At 58.4% G+C, this 16,554-nt stretch overlaps 1 protein-coding gene across 1 annotated transcript; it reads right to left on the bottom strand.

Annotated features, from left to right (window-relative positions):
- Positions 1 to 602: 602 nt before the first annotated feature.
- LOC139792986 (uncharacterized) lies at positions 603 to 15,587 on the bottom strand. The gene is made up of 11 exons (XM_071736980.1): positions 15,503 to 15,587; positions 15,123 to 15,408; positions 11,446 to 11,606; positions 11,056 to 11,341; positions 10,792 to 10,952; positions 10,337 to 10,742; positions 7,948 to 8,108; positions 7,573 to 7,852; positions 6,038 to 6,198; positions 3,133 to 3,418; positions 603 to 756 (listed from the first exon to the last, which is right to left on the bottom strand). The coding sequence occupies exons 1-11, from the start codon at positions 15,585 to 15,587 to the stop codon at positions 603 to 605; spliced, it is 2,427 nt and encodes an 808-aa protein (XP_071593081.1).
- Between the last annotated feature and the right edge of the window lie 967 nt (positions 15,588 to 16,554).

Below are 16,554 nucleotides of genomic sequence, written 5' to 3'. Positions count from 1 at the left end.
AATCCCGTGAGGATCTGTGGAACCCCTCAAATCCCAGGAGGAGCTTTGGGACCCCCCAGATCCCAGGAGGAGCTTTGGGATCCCCCAAATCCTGGAGAGATCTGTGGGACCCCCAATCCCAGAAGGTTCTGTGGGACCCCCCAATCCTGGGAGGATCTTTGGGACCCCCAAATCCCGGAGAGATCTGTGGGATCCCTCAGAGCTCCAGGAGGATCTGTGGGATCCCCCAACCCCAGGGGCATCTGTGGGACCCCCCAAATCCCAGGAGGATTTTTGGGACCCCCCAGCTCCTCAGAGGCTCTGTGGGACCCCCCAATCCTGGGAGGATCTTTGGGACCCCCAAATCCCGGAGAGATCTGTGGGATCCCTCAGAGCTCCAGGAGGCTCTGTGGGACCCCCACAAATCCTGGGAGGCTCTGTGGGATCCCCCAAATCCTAGGAGGATTTTTGGGATCCCCCAATCCCGGGAGGCTCTGTGGGACCCCCAAATCCTGGGGGGATCTGTGGGATCCCTCAGAACTCCAGGAGGCTCTGTGGGACCCCCCCAAGTCCCGGGAGGCTCTGTGGGATCCCCCAAATCCCGGGGGGCTCTTTGGGACCCCTCAGAGCTGGGGGCTGACCCCATAAACCTCGACCTCGCAGAGGCTGAGCTGCTCCTGGCGCCCCGGGACGGTGACGGTGACGAAACGGCCCCGAAGGCCCCCGCAGCACAGGGCACTGAGGGACCCCGGGGACACCTCCGTGATCACCCCGCAGCTGTGGGGACACCACGGACACGCGTGGGACACGGGGGGAGTGGGGTGGGTGGGGTATGGGACACAGGGTGGGATATGGGGTGGGACAGGGGGTGGGACGGGGTGGGATATGGGGTGGGATATGGGGTGGGGTATGGGGTGGGATATGGGGTGGGATATGGGGTGGGACGGGGTGGGATATGGGGTGGGATATGGGGTGGGACGGGGTGGGATATGGGGTGGGATATGGGGTGGGGTATGGGGTGGGATATAGGACACAGGGTGGGATATGGGGTGGGACAGGGGGTGGGATATGGGGTGGGAAATGGGGTGTGATATGGGTGGGGTATGGGGTGGGATATGGGGTGGAATATGGAGTGGGACACAGGGTGGGATATGGGGTGGGGCGGGGTGGGATATGGGGTGGGATATGGGGTGGGATATGGGGTGGGATGTGGGGTGGGATATGGGGTGGGATGTGGGGTGGGATATGGGGTGGGATGTGGGGTGGAGTATGGAGTGGGACAGAGGATGGGGTATGGGGTGGGATATAGGACAGAGTGGTATATGGGGTGGGATATGGAGTGGGGTATGGGACACAGGGTGGGGTATGGGGTGGGATATGGGGTGGGATATGGGTGGGGTATGGGGTGGGATATGGGGTGGGATATGGGGTGGGACGGGGTGGGATATGGGGTGGGATATGGGGTGGGGTATGGGGTGGGATATGGGGTGGAGTATGGAGTGGGACGGGGTGGGATATGGGGTGGAGTATGGAGTGGGACAGAGGATGGGGTATGGGGTGGGATATAGGACAGGGTGAGACATGGGGTGGGGTATGGGGTGCGATATGGGTTGGGATATGGGTGGGATATGGGGTGGTGGGCTGATGAGTGGGAGAGTGGGTGGGACACTGGGTGGGATTTGGGGTGGGGGGATGCTGGGTGGGATGTTGGGTGGTGATGGGACAGTGGGTGGTGGGCTCACGGGTGGGATGGGTGGTGATGGAACAGGGGGTGGGGTGATGGGTGAGGGGATCATGGGTAGGGGGGTGGGTGATGGGTGGGTGGGATGGTTGGGATCAGGGGTGGGATATTGGGTGGTGGGATTGTGGGTGGGCTGGGTGGCAATGGGACTGTGGGGTGGGTGGGATGGTGGGACAGTGGGTGATGGGATCGTGGGTGGGATATTGGGAGGTGGGATGGTGGGTGGGACAAGGGGTGGGATATTGGGTGGGGTGGTGGGATCACGGGTGGGATATTGGGAGGTGGGATTGTGGGTGGGATGGGTGGTGATGGGGTGATGGGTGGGATGGTGGGTGGTGGGACAGCGGGTGGAGCGGTGGGTGATGGGATGGGGGGTGGGATGGTGGGTGGGGTGGGGGGTGGGATGCTGGGTGGTGATGGGACAGTGGGTGGGATGGTGGGTGGTGGGATGGTGGGTGGGATCATGGGGTGATGGTTGGGATGATTGTTGGGATGATGGGTGTTGATAGGACAGTGGTTGCGATGATGGTTGGGTTGATGGTGGGGATGATGGGTGCTGATGATGGTTGGGATGATGGGTGGTGATGGGACAGTGGGTGGGATGATGGTTGGGATCATGGGATGATGGTTGGGATGGTGGGTAGGATCATGGGATGATTGTTGGGATGGTGGTTGGGATGATGGTTGGGATGATGGTTGGGATGATGGTTGGGACCATGGGATGATGGTTGGGATGATTGTTGGGATGATGGGTGTTGATGATGGTTGGGATTATGGTTGGGATGATGGTTGGGATCATGGGATGACTCTTGGGCTGATTGTTGGGATGATGGTTGGAATGATTGTTGGGATGGTGGTTGGGATAATGGTTGGGATCATGGGATGATGGTTGGGATAGTGGTTGGGATGATGGTTGGGATCATGGGATGGTGGTTGGGATGATGGTTGGGATGATGGCTGGGATGGTGGTTGGGATGGTGGTTGGGATAATGGTTGGGATCATGGGATGGTGGTTGGGATGATTGTTGGGATGATTGTTGGGATGATGGTTGGGATAATGGGATGATTGTTGGGATGATTGTTGGGATGGTGGTTGGGATGATGGTTGGGATGATTGTTGGGATGATGGTTGGATAATGGGATGATTGTTGGGATGATTGTTGGGATGGTGGTTGGGATGATGGTTGGGATGATGGTTGGGATCATGGGATGATGGTTGGGATGGTGGTTGGGATGATGGTTGGGATGATGGTTGGGATGATGGTTGGGATAACAGTTGGGATCCCGGGACGACTGTTGGGCTGATTGTTGGGATCAGGGCCGCTGGGTGGGATGCTGGGTGCTGACGGTCGGGTTGGTGACCTCAGTGGTGACGTCACCGCCCCGGTGTGGGATTTCCCCCGGGATCTCACATGGGGTTTTCCTTGCCCCGTTCCCCCGCCGCGTCCCCCACGTGGATCCGGGCTCCCCGGAGCCTTTCCCAGCAGCAATCCCGACGATTCTGAACCAAAACCGCGGCCACCGGGAGGCTCCCGCCCAGGTCCAGGCTCCACCAGGGCTCCCGTTCCCTCCGGGTGTGGCTGCAGGAGCCCCGGTGCCAAATCCCATCCCGGTTCCCGTCCACCGCCCCGCCGGCTGCTCCGAAGGCGTTGGAAGTGGAGGATTGGGTGGCCCTCTGATCCCGGGCCATGTTGGGAGCTGCCGGGAATTGGGGTGGGATCAGAAGGAATGGGATCGCTGGGAATGGGGATGGGATCAGCAGGGATGGGGATGGGATCAGCAGGAGTCAGATCTCTGGGAATGGGAGCTCCAGGAGTGGGGGTGGGATCAGCAGGAATGGGATCATAAGGAATGGGATCGCTGGGAATGGGGATGGGATCATGAGGAATAGGGATGGGATCAGTAGGAATGGGATCTCTGGGAATGGGATCATAAGGAATGGGATGGGATAAGCAGGAATGAGGATGGGATCAGTAGGAATGGGATCTCTGGGAATGGGATCAGCAGGGATGGGGATGGGAGAAGCAGGAGTCAGATCTCTGGGAATGGGAGCTCCAGGAGTGGGGGTGGGATCAGCAGGAATGGGATCTCTGGGAATGGGGATGGGATCATGAGGAATAGGGATGGGATCAGTAGGAATGGGATCTCTGGGAATGGGATCAGCAGGGATGGGGATGGGATCAGCAGGAATGGGGTCTCTGGAATGGGATCTTCAGGAGTGGGGATGGGATCACAAGGAATGGGATCTCTGGGAATGGGATCTCCAGGAATGGGATGGGATAAGCAGGAATGAGGATGGGATCATAAGGAATGGGATCTCTGGGAATGGGATCAGCAGGAATGGGGGTGGGATCAGCAGGAATGGGATCTCCAGGAATGGGGGTGGGATCAGCAGGAATGGGATCATAAGGAATGGGAATAGGATCTCCAGGAGTGGGGATGAGATCAGGAGGTGTGGGGATGGGATCAGCAGGAATGGGATCTCTGGGAATGGGATCATAAGGAATGGGGATGGGATCATAAGGAATGGGATCGCCGGGAATGGGGATGGGAGCAGTAGGGATGGGATCTCTGGGAATGGGATCAGCAGGGATGGGGATGGGATCAGCAGGAGTCAGATCTCTGGGAATGGGAGCTCCAGGAGTGGGGGTGGGATCAGCAGGAATGGGATCTCTGGGAATGGGGATGGGATCAGCAGGGATGGGATCTTTGGGAATGGGATCTTTGGGAATAGGATCAGCAGGTGTGGGGATGGGATCATAAGGAATGGGGATGGGATCAGCAGGAGTCAGATCTCTGGGAACAGGAGCTCCAGGAGTGGGGGTGGGATCAGCAGGAATGGGATCATAAGGAATGGGGATGGGATCAGCAGGGATGGTATCTCTGGGAATGGGGATGGGATCATGAGGAATAGGGATGGGATCAGTAGGAATGGGATCTCTGGGAATGGGATCAGCAGGGATGGGGATGGGATCAGCAGGAATGGGGTCTCTGGGAATGGGATCAGCAGGGATGGGGTCTCTGGGAATGGGATCTTCAGGAGTGGGGATGGGATCACAAGGAATGGGATCTCTGGGAACGGGATCTCCAGGAATGGGATGGGATAAGCAGGAATGAGGATGGGATCATAAGGAATGGGATCTCTGGGAATGGGATCAGCAGGTGTGGGGATGGGATCAGCAGGAATGGGATCGCCGGGAATGGGGATGGGAGCAGTAGGGATGGGATCTCTGGGAATGGGATCAGCAGGGATGGGGATGGGATCAGCAGGAGTCAGATCTCTGGGAATGGGAGCTCCAGGAGTGGGGGTGGGATCAGCAGGAGTGGGATCATAAGGAATGGGATCGCTGGGAATGGGGATGGGATCAGTAGGCATGGGAATGGGATCACGAGGAATGGGGATGGGATCAGCAGGGATGGGATCTCTGGGAATGGGATCTTTGGGAATAGGATCAGCAGGTGTGGGGATGGGATTATAAGGAATGGGGATAGGATCAGCAGGGATGGGATCTCTGGGAATGGGGATGGGATCATAAGGAATGGGATTGCTGGGAATGGGATCATGAGGAATGGGATCAGAAGGAATGGGATCTCCAGGAATGGGGGTGGGATCAGGAGGTGTGGGGATGGGATCAGCAGGAATGGGGATGGGATCATAAAGAATGGGATCTCTGGGGATGGGATCTTTGGGAATGGGATCTCCAGGAATGGGGATGGGATCAGCAGGAACAGGGATGGGCAGTGGGGGGGTGGGGGCAGCAGTGGCAGAGGTGACAGAGGTGGCCGTGGGGGTGTCAGGGGTGACAATGGGGGTGACAGGGGGGGTGTCAGATGTGACAGAGGTGTCTGTGGGTGTGACAGAGGTGACAATGGGGGTGTCAGAGGTGACAGAGGTGGCAGTGGCTGTATCAGAGGTGACAGAGGTGTCCGTGGGTGTGACAGAGGTGACAATGGGGGTGTCAGAGGTGACAGAGGTGACATTGGGGGTGTGACAGAGGTGCCAGTGGGGGTGACAGAGGTGACACTGGGTGTGACAGAGGTGACACAGGTGTCTGTAGGTGTGACAGAGGTGTCAGGTGGTGTGACAGAGGTGTCAGTGGTGTCCGTGGGTGTGACAGAGGTGTCTGTGGGTGTGACAGAGGTGTCCGTGGGTGTGACAGAGGGGACAGACGTGTCTGTGGGTGTGACAGAGGTGACACTGGGTGTGCCAGAGGTGACACTGGGTGTGTCAGAGGTGACAGAGGTGTCAGTGGGAGTGTCAGAGGTGACAGTGGGGGTGTCAGAGGTGGCAGTGGTGTCCATGGGGGTGCCAGTCACCTCCGGGCAGGGGGGAGCAGCCCTGCTGCAGCACCTCCACCTCGCAGAGCACCAGGGAATCCTCCCGGGCGGGCAGCAGGATGGAGACGAAGCGACCCAGGGCACCCGAGCAGCAAACGGTGCTGAGGGACCCAAACCCAACCTCGGTGATGGTGCCACAGCTGGGGGAGGGGAGAGGGGGGTGAGAAAGGGGGGAGGGAGATGGGGAAGGGGACTGGGGGGGAGAGGGATGGAGGAGGAGGAGGAGGAGGAGGAGGAGGAGGAGGAGGAGGAGGAGGAGGAGGAGGAGGAGGAGGAGGAGGAGGAGGAGGAGGAGGAGGAGGAGGAGGAGGAGGAGGAGGAGGAGGAGGAGGAGGAGGAGGAGGAGGAGGAGGAGGAGGAGGAGGAGGAGGAGGAGGAGGAGGAGGAGGAGGAGGAGGAGGAGGAGGAGGAGGAGGAGGAGGAGGAGGAGGAGGAGGAGGAGGAGGAGGAGGAGGAGGAGGAGGAGGAGGAGGAAGAAAAAAATGAGGAAGGGAAGGATGAGGATGATGAGGATGAAGAGGAGGAGGAGGAGAACAATGAGAACGAGGGGAAGGTGGAGTGCAAGGAGGAGGAAGAGGAGGAAGAGGATGAGGAGAAGAAAGGAGGATGATAAGGAGAAAAATGAGAACAAGAAGGAAGAGCACGAGGAGGAGGAAGAGGAGGAGGAAGAGGATGATGATGAGATTGTCCGAGGAGGAGGAAGAGCAGGAAAAAGAGGAGGAGGAAAAGGCTGATGAGGAGAAAAATGAGAACAAGGAGAAGGAAGAGCACGAGAAGGAGGAGGAGGAAGAGGAGGAGAAGGAGAAAGGAAGATGATGAGGAGAGTGATGAGAACAAGGAGAAGGAAGAGGAGGAAGAGGATGAGGAGAAGGAGAAAGAGGAGGATGCTGATGAGAACGATGAGGAGAACAAGGAGAAGGAAGACCGTGATGATGATGATGATGATGATGATGATGATGATGATGATGATGATGATGATGATGATGATGATGATGAGAGTGTCCAAGGAGAAGGAAGAGCAGGAGAAAGAGAAGGAGGAGGAAAAGGATGAGAAGGAGAAAGGAGGATGATGAAGAGAAAAATGAGAACAAGGAGAAGGAAGAGCACAAAGAGGAGGAGGAGGAGGAGGAGAACAATGAGGAGGAAGAGCATGAGGAGGAAGAGGAGGAGGATGAGGAGAACGATGAAGAGAACAAGGAGAAGGAAGAGCACGAGGAGGAGGAGGAGGAAGAGGATGAGAAGGAGAAAGGAAGATGATGATGAGAATGATGAGGAGAACAAGAAGGAAGATCACGAGGATGATGATGATGATGATGATGATGAGATTGTCCAAGGAGAAGGAAGAGCAGGAGAAAGAGGAGGAAGAGGATGAGAAGGAGAAAGGAGGATGATGATGAGAATGATGAGGAGAACAAGGAGAAGGAAGATCACGAGGATGATGATGATGATGATGAAGAAGAAGGGACAGGCAGAGGAGGACTCCCCATCCTCCCTGGGGGTCCCTGGGGTCTCACAGGGGGTTTCTCCTCCCGTGCTCATCCAAGGAGTCTCCCACGTGGACCTGGGCTCCCTTGAGGCCTCTCCAGCCGCGGGGGTTGGTGATGGTGACGGCGTAGACGCGGTACCGGCGGCCCAGGTCCACTCGCCACCAGGGTTCCGGTTCCTCCCGGGTCCGGGAGCAGGAACCCCTCTCCCAATCCCCATCCCTGTTCCCATCCACCGCTTTTCCGGCGCCGCTTCCGACGTCCAAGGTGGAGGATTGGGTGGCGGGACGTCCCAGGGCCACGTTCTGAGCTGGGGTGACAACAGGGGGGAGGTTGGGGTTGAGGAACCCCCAGGTGGGTTTTGGGGGCGTGTTGAGGGTGTGGGGGTGACCCCCCGGGACTCACCCCCCTCTGTCACCGTGCAGCTCTGCTCCATCACCTCCACCTCGCAGAGGCTGAGCCGCTCCTCCCGGCCCGGGATGGCGATGGTGACGTAACGGCCCCGGGAACCCCGGCAGCAAACGGTGCTGGTGGAACCGGGCCCCGTGTCGGTGATGGTGCCACAGCTGTAGGGGGGAGGGAGAGGAGGGTGAGGAGGAGGTGGTGGTGGTGGAGGAGGAGGAGGCTGATGAGGAGAGGGAAGAGGAGGAGGAGGAGGAAGAGGAGGAGCAGGTGGTGGTGGAGGAGATGGAGGAGGGGGAAGAGGGGGAAGAGGGGGAAGAGGGGGAAGAGGGGGAAGAGGGGGAAGAGGGGGAAGAGGGGGAAGAGGGGGAAGAGGGGGAAGAGGGGGAAGAGGGGGAAGAGGGGGAAGAGGGGGAAGAGGGGGAAGAGGGGGAAGAGGGGGAAGAGGGGGAAGAGGGGGAAGAGGGGGAAGAGGGGGAAGTGGAGGAGGAAGAGGAGGAGGAAGAGGAGGAGGAAGAGGAGGAGGAAGAGGAGGAGGAAGAGGAGGAGGAAGAGGAGGAGGAAGAGGAGGAGGAAGAGGAAGGTGTAGAGGAGAGGGAAGAGGAGGAGGAGAGGGAAGAGGAAGAGAAGGAGGAGGAAGAGGAAGAGGAGGAGGAGGAAGAGGAGGAGAGTGAAGAGGAGGAGACTGAAGAGGAGGAGAGAAGAGGAAGAGGAGAAAGAGGAGGAGAGGGAAGAGGAGAGGGAAGAGGAGGAGGAGGAAGAGGAGGAGGAGGAAGAGGAGGAAGAGGAAGAGGAGGAAGAGGAAGAGGAGGAAGAGGAGAAGGAAGGTGAGGAGGCGAGGGGCGAAGAGGAAGAAGAGGGGGAGGAAGAGGAGAAGAAGGATGAGGAGAAAGAGGGTGATGATGGTGAGAATAAAGAAGGAGGAGGAAAAGGAAGAGAAGGAGGAGGAAGGAGGATGAGAAGCAGGAGGAGGAGGAAGCGGGCGGTGAGCAGGAGAGGGAAGAGGAGGAGGAGAAGGGGGAGGAGGAGGAAGAGCAGAAGCATGAAGAGAAAGAGGATGATGAGGATAAAGAGGATGAGGAGGAGGAGACAGAAGAGGAGGAGGATGGGGATGATATTTATGATGAAGATCAGGAGGAGGAAGGGTTGGGTGGTGGTGATTTGGCACAGCAGTGGGTTGGGTGTTGGCGAGTTGGGTTGTGTTGAGTTGGGTGTTGGTGAGTTGGCACACTGGTGACTTGGGTGTTGGAGGGTTGGGTTGTGTTGAGTTGGGTGTTGGCGAGTTGGGTGTTGGCGAGTTGGGTGTTGGCGAGTTGGGTGTTGGCGAGTTGGGTGTTGGCGAGTTGGGTGTTGGCGAGTTGGGTGTTGGCGAGTTGGGTGTTGGCGAGTTGGCACACTGGTGAGTTGGGTGGTGGAGAGTTGGGTGGTGGAGAGTTGGGTGGTGGAGAGTTGGGTGGTGGAGAGTTGGGTGGTGGAGAGTTGGGTGGTGGAGAGTTGGGTGGTGGAGAGTTGGGTGGTGGAGAGTTGGGTTGCGTTGAGTTGGGTGGTGGAGAGTTGGGTGGTGGAGAGTTGGGTGGTGGAGAGTTGGCACAGTGGTGAGTTGGGGGTTGACGAGTTCGGTGGTGGAGAGTTGGGTTGCGTTGAGTTGGGTTGCGTTTTGAGTTGGGTGGTGGGGAGTTGGGTGGTGGGGAGTTGGGTGGGGGGGAGTTGGGTGGGGGGGAGTTGGGTGGGGGGGAGTTGGGTGGGGGGGAGTTGGGTGGGGGGGAGTTGCGTGGTGGGGAGTTGCGTGGTGGGGAGTTGCGTGGTGGGGAGTTGGCACAGTGGTTATTTGGGTGTTGGCGAGTTGGGTTGCGTTGGGTTGGGTGTTGGTGATTTGGCACAGTGGTGATTTGGGTGTTGGTGAGTTGGGCTGCGTTGAGTTGGGCTGCGTTGAGTTGGGCTGTGTTGAGTTGGGCTGCGTTGAGTTGGGCTGCGTTGAGTTGGGCTGCGTTGAGTTGGGTGTTGGGGAGTTGGGTGTTGGGGAGTTGGGTGTTGGGGAGTTGGGTGGTGGGGAGTTGGGTGGTGGGGAGTTGGGTGGTGGGGAGTTGGGTGGTGGGGAGTTGGGTGGTGGGGAGTTGGGTGGTGGGGAGTTGGGTGGTGGGGAGTTGGCACAGTGGTTATTCGGGTGTTGGCGAGTTGGGTGTTGGCAAGTTGGGTTGTGTTGGGTTGGGTGGTGGCGAGTTGGCACAGTGGTGATTTGGGTGTTGGTGAGTTGGGCTGCGTTGAGTTGGGTGTTGGTGATTTGGCGCGGTGGCGATTCGGTGCCTGGGGATTGGCTGAGCGAGGAGTGGGCGCGGGGGGTTGGGTGCGGAGGGGGCGTGGCACCCTAGGGTGGGGGGGACGGGTCACTCACACGGGGTTGCGGGTGCCGTGGGCGGCCAGGGAGTCCCCGACGTGGACGCGGGCGCCCTTGAGGCGGTGCCAGCAGCAATCCAGGCGGTTCCTCACCACCACGGCAGCCACGGCGCGGCGCCGGCCCAGATCCACCGTCCACCAAGGTTCCGGTTCCCTTTGGGTTTGGGAACAGGAACCGTGCAGCCAGTTCCCATCCCTGTTGCCATCCACGGCGTTGATGGCGTCGCCGGCGCGGCCGGAAGTGGAGGATTGGGTCGCCGGGCGCCGCAAGGCCAAATTTTGGGCTGGGGGACACCAAGGGACGCCGGGTGACCGTCCCCAACCTGTCCTTCCGGTGCCATGGCCCAAAACGATGACGTGCCACTGGTTTTGGGCCAGGTGCCAGCCCAAGCAGGGGCTCAACGCTCGTCCCGTGTCGGGGGGGGGGGGGAGGGGCTTTTTTTGGGTCCTTACCGCCAGGCGGAGGGTGACAACCCTGAGGTGTCACCTCCACCTCGCAGAGGACAAGGACGTCCTCCCGCCCGGGGATGATGATGGAGACGTAGCGGCCCGGCAGCCCGTTGCAGCAGACGGTGGTGGCGGCCCCAGGCCCGGTGTCCAAAATGGCGCCGCAGCTGTTGGGCAGTGGGATCGTCACCGTTGGGGGCGGTGGTGGCACAGCCAGAACCTTTGGAGGGGAGGGGAGGGGTGGTGACACACAAAGGGCTGGGGACTCACACGGGGTTGCGTTTCCCGTGGTCGCTCAAGGAGTCCCCGACGTGGACTTGGGCCCCCAGGAGGCTCTCCCAGCAGCAGTCGCGGCGGTTGGTGACGGTGACGGCGTAGACGGCGTGGCGGCGGCCCAGGTCCACCCACCACCAGGGTTCCTCTTCCTTCTCCGTGTGGGAACAGGAGCCGGAAGGCCAATGGGGGTCGACCTTCCCGTCCACCGCGTTGACCGCGTGGCTCTCGGCGTCCAAGGTGGAGGACTGAGCCACGGCGCGGCCCAGCGCCACGTTGGGGGCTGGAAGGGGATGAGGGGGGGTGGGGGTGAGGGTTGGGGGTTTGATTGCTCAAAAAAAAAAACCCAATCTAACCCGTTTCCCACCCAAAACTCTGGGTTGGTACCTCCGGGCAAAGGGGAGCAGCCTTGGAGCACCACCTCCACCTCGCAGAGCACCAAGGCCTCCACCCGCCCCGGGATGAGGATGGAGATGAAACGTCCCACCAAGCCCTGGCAGCAAAGGGTGCTGAGGGACCCGGGCCCCGCGTCGGTGATGACACCGCAGCTGTTGGAGAAACCAAAAAAGACACAAAAAAAACCCTAAACGTCATTCAAGTGGTCATGGGAGGGGGATGAGACCTCTACAGAACGTCTGGGCCCAACCACATTGGGTGACTGGGAGGAGAGGACACAAAATGGCACCCCGGGGGTTCTGGAAGTCTCCAGAGCAGAGAACACAAGATGGCACCCTGGGGGTTCTGGAAGTCTCCAGAGGAGAGGACACAAGATGGCACCCAGGGGGTTCTGGAAGTCTCCAGAGCAGAGGACACAAGATGGCACCCAGGGGGTTCTGGAAGTCTCCAGAGCAGAGGACACAAGATGGCACCCAGGGGGTTCTGGAAGTCTCCAGAGCAGAGGACACAAGATGGCACCCAGGGGGTTCTGGAAGTCTCCGGAGGAGAGGACACAAGATGGCACCCAGGGGGTTCTGGAAGTCTCCGGAGGAGGGGACACAAGATGGCACCCAGGGGGTTCTGGAAGTCTCCAGAGGAGAGGACACAAGATGGCACCCAGGGGGTGCTGGAAGTCTCCAGAGGAGAGGAGACAAGATGGCACCCAGGGGGTGTTGGAAGTCTCCAGAGGAGGGGACACAAGATGGCACCCAGGAGGTTCTGGGAATCTCCAGAGGAGGAGATTGTTCCAGTGGTGTCACCACAGCTGTTGGAGAAACCAAAAAGGACACAAAAAAAACCCCAAACATCATTTGAGTGATCACCAGAGGTGGATGAGGCCTCTACAGAACGTCTGGGCCCAACTATTTTGGGTGAACTAGAGAAGGGGACACAAGATGGCACCCAGGAGGTGCTGGAAGTCTCCAGAGGAGGAGATTGTTCCAGTGCTGTCACCACAGCTGTTGGAGAAACCAAAAAGGACAAAAAAAACCCAAAACATCATTCAAGTGATCACCAGAGGTAGACGAGACCTCCAGAGAACATCTGGGCCCAACTAAGTTAGGTGACCTAGAGGAGGGGACACAAGATGGCACCCAGGGGGTTCTGGAAGTCTCCAGAGAGGGAGATTGTTCCAGTGCTGCCACCACAGCTGTTGGAGAAACAAAAAAGGACACAAAAAACCCCAAAACAAACCCAAACATTATTTGGGTGATCACCAGAGGTGGACGAGACCTCTACAGAACGTCTGGGCCCAACTATTTTGGGTGAACTAGAGGAGGGGACACAAGATGGCACCCAGGGGGTGCTGGAAGTTTCCAGAGAAGGAGATTGTTCCAGTGGTGTCACCACAGCTGTTGGAGAAACCAAAAAGGACAAAAAAAACCCCCAAACATCTTTTGAGTGATCACCAGAGGTGGAGAACATCTGGGCCCAACCACGTTGGGTGACCTAGAGGAGAGGACACAAGATGGCACCCAGGGGGTGCTGGAAGTTTCCAGAGGAGGAGATTGTTCGAATGGTGTCACCACAGCTGTTGGAGAAACCAAAAAAGACACAAAAAACCCCAGAACATCATTTGAGTGATCACCAGAGGTGGACGAGACCTCTAGAGAACATCTGGGCCCAACCATGTTGGGTGACCTGGAGGAGGGGACACAAGATGGCACCCAGGGGGTTCTTGAAGTCTCCAGAGAAGGAGATTGTTCCAGTGGTGTCACCACAGCTGTTGGAGAAACAAAAAAGGACACAAAAAAACCCCAAAACAAACCCAAGCATTATTTGGGTGATCACCAGAGGTGGACGAGACCTCTACAGAACGTCTGGGCCCAACCACGTTGGGTGACCTGGAGGAGAGGACACAAGATGGCACCCAGGGGGTGCTGGGAATCTCCAGAGAAGTGTTGAAGGTTGGATGGGGCTTGGAGCCCCCTGGGCTGGGGGAGGGGTCCCTGCCCATGGTTTGGGGTGGAACTGGGGGAGCTTCAAGGTCTCTTCCAACCCCAAACCATTCAATGATTCTATGGTGAAGAAGACCAAGTATTGACCCCTGGGGGACCCCCTTGACCTCCAACTTGACCCCACTCCCTTGGTCACCACCATCTTGACTGGTGTCACTTCTCAATCCCCCTCAGGGCCCACCCATCTTCTTGACTTCCCCAGTTGAGGACGTCACGGGTGCCACCACCAAGAACCTCCCCAAAGCCAGGGTAGATCCCACCCACTGACATCATCAATGACGTCACCTCCCAAAGGGTTGGGAGATGACATCATCAACAGTGTCACCTCCCAAAGGGCTTGGAGGTGACATCATCAACAATGTCACCACCATCTTGAGTGGTGCCACTTCTCAGTCCCCCTCAGGGCCCACCCATCTTCTTGACTTTCCCAATTGAGGACGTCACGGGTGACACCACCAAGAACCTCCCCAAAGCCAAGGTAGATCCCACCCACTGACATCATCAATGACGTCACCTCCCAAAGGGCTTGGAGATGACATCATCAACAGTGTCACCTCTTGACTGGTGTCACTTCTCAATCCCCCTCAGGGCCCACCCATCTTCTTGACTTTCCCAGTTGAGGACATCACGGGCGCCACCACCAAGAATGTCCCTGAAGCCAAGGTAGATCCCACCCACTGACATCATCAATGACGTCACCTCCCAAAGGCTTGGGAGATGACATCATCAACAGTGTCACCTCCCAAAGGGCTTGGAGATGACATCATCAACAATGTCACCACCATCTTGAGTGGTGCCACTTCTCAGTCCCTCTCAGGGCCCACCCATCTTCTTGACTTCCTTAATTGAGGACGTCACGGGTGCCACCACCAAGAACCTCCCCAAACCCAAGGTAGATCCCACCCACTGACATCATCAATGACATCACCTCCCAAAGGGTTGGGAGGTGACATCATCAACAGTGTCACCTCTTGAGTGGTGTCACTTCTCAGTCCCCCTCAGGGCCCACTCATCTTCTTGACTTTCCCAGTTGAGGACGTCATGGGCGCCACCACCAAGAACCTCCCCAAAGCCAAGGTAGATCCCACCCACTGACATCATCAATGATGTCACCTCCAAAAGGGTTGGGAGATGACATCATCAACAGTGTCACCTCCCAAAGGGCTTGGAGATGACATCATCAACAGTGTCACCTCTTGAGTGGTGTCACTTCTCAGTCCCTCTCAGGGCCCACCCTTCTTCTTGACTTTCCCAGTTGAGGACGTCACGGGCGCCACCACCAAGAATTTCCCCGAACCCAAGGTAGATCCCACCCACTGACATCATCAATGACATCACCTCGCAGAGGGCTTGGAGATGACATCATCAACAGTGTCACCTCCCAAAGGGCTTGGAGGTGACATCATCAACAATGTCACCACCATCTTGAGTGGTGTCACTTCTCAATCCCTCTCAGGGCCCACCCATCTTCTTGACTTTCCCAGTTGAGGACGTCACGGGCGCCACCACCAAGAATTTCCCCGAACCCAAGGTAGATCCCACCCACTGACATCATCAATGATGTCACCTCCAAAAGGGTTGGGAGATGACATCATCAACAGTGTCACCTCCCAAAGGGTTGGGAGATGACATCATCAACGACGTCACCTCCCAAAGGGTTTAGAGCCTCACATGGGGTTATCCCGACCGCGCTCTCCCGGCGCGTCACCGACGTGGACCTGAGCCCCCCGGAGACTTTGCCAACAACAATCCTGACGGTTCTTGACCACGACGGCGACCACGGGCTGGGCCCTTCCCAAATCCACGTTCCACCAAGGTTCCATCTCCTTCAAAGTCCGGGAGCAGGAGCCGTGGGGCCAGATCCCGTCCCGGTTGCCGTCCACGGCGTTGGCGGCGATGCTGTGGTTGGGGAAGGAGGAGGATTGGGTGCTGGGGCGTCCCAAGGCCGCGTTGAAAGCTGCCAAGGAGGAGAAGAAGGTCGACGGTGGAGGGGTTGGAATCCTCATTGGAAGAGGGGGTGGGATTCTTCTGGAAAAGGGCTGGGAACTCACCGGTGGGCGGGATGTGGCAGCTCTGGGTGCTCGTGTCTTGAGCCAGGACTTGGGTGAGGAGAAGAAGAACCCAGGGCAGGGCCATGGTGGGAGCTGTGGGGAAGAGGAGGGGGGTGTGGGGACCACCAGGATTGGTTTGGGATCAGCAGGATCCCAGGGGACCAGCAGGATCCTCTGGGAGACCACCCTGATCCTCAGGGACCGCTGTGATATCCACGGGGACCACCATGATTCCTCAGGGACCATCAGGATCCCATGGGACCACCACTAGCCCTGAGGACCACCCAGGGCCTCAGGGATCACACCACAATCCCATGGGACCACCCTGATCCTTTGGGATCACACCACGATCCCTGGGGACCACTGTGATATCCATGGGGACCATTGTGATTCCTCAGGGACCATCAGGATCCCAGGAGACCACCATGATCTCTGGGGGACCACCACTAGCCCTGAGGGCCACCCTGATCTTCTGGGACCCCACCATGATCCCTGGGGACCACTGTGATATCCATGGGGACCATCAGGACCCCACAGGACCACCATGATCTCTGGGGGACCACCCTGATCCTCAGGGACCACTGTGATATCCATGGGGACCACCATGATTCCTCAGGGACCATCAGGATCCCATGGGACCACCACTAGCCCTAAGGACCACCCAGGGCCTCAGGGATCACACCACGATCCCTGGGGACCACTGTGATATCCATGGGGACCACCATGATTCCCCAGGGACCACCAGGATCCCAGGGGACCACCAGGATCTCTGGGGGACCACCCTGATCCTCAGGGACCACCATGATTCCCCAGGGACCACCCTGATCCTCAGGGACCACCATGATTCCAGGGATGGCCACAATCTTCGGCAACCACCCCACAATCCCTGGGGGCCACCACAATCCTCAGGGACCACCATGATCCCTGGGGACCACCTCACAACCCCTGGTGACCACCATGATCCTTGGGAACCACCCTGATCCCTGGAGACCACCCTGATCCTTGGAGACCACCATGATTCCCGAGGGACCACCACAACCCCTGGAGATGGC

Source organism: Heliangelus exortis, chromosome 2 (genome assembly GCF_036169615.1).
Source record: "Heliangelus exortis chromosome 2, bHelExo1.hap1, whole genome shotgun sequence".
Classification (NCBI taxonomy): Eukaryota; Metazoa; Chordata; class Aves; order Apodiformes; family Trochilidae; genus Heliangelus; species Heliangelus exortis.
The sequence above is the reverse complement of the archived record's forward strand: the minus strand, read 5'-3'. Positions and strand labels throughout refer to the sequence as shown.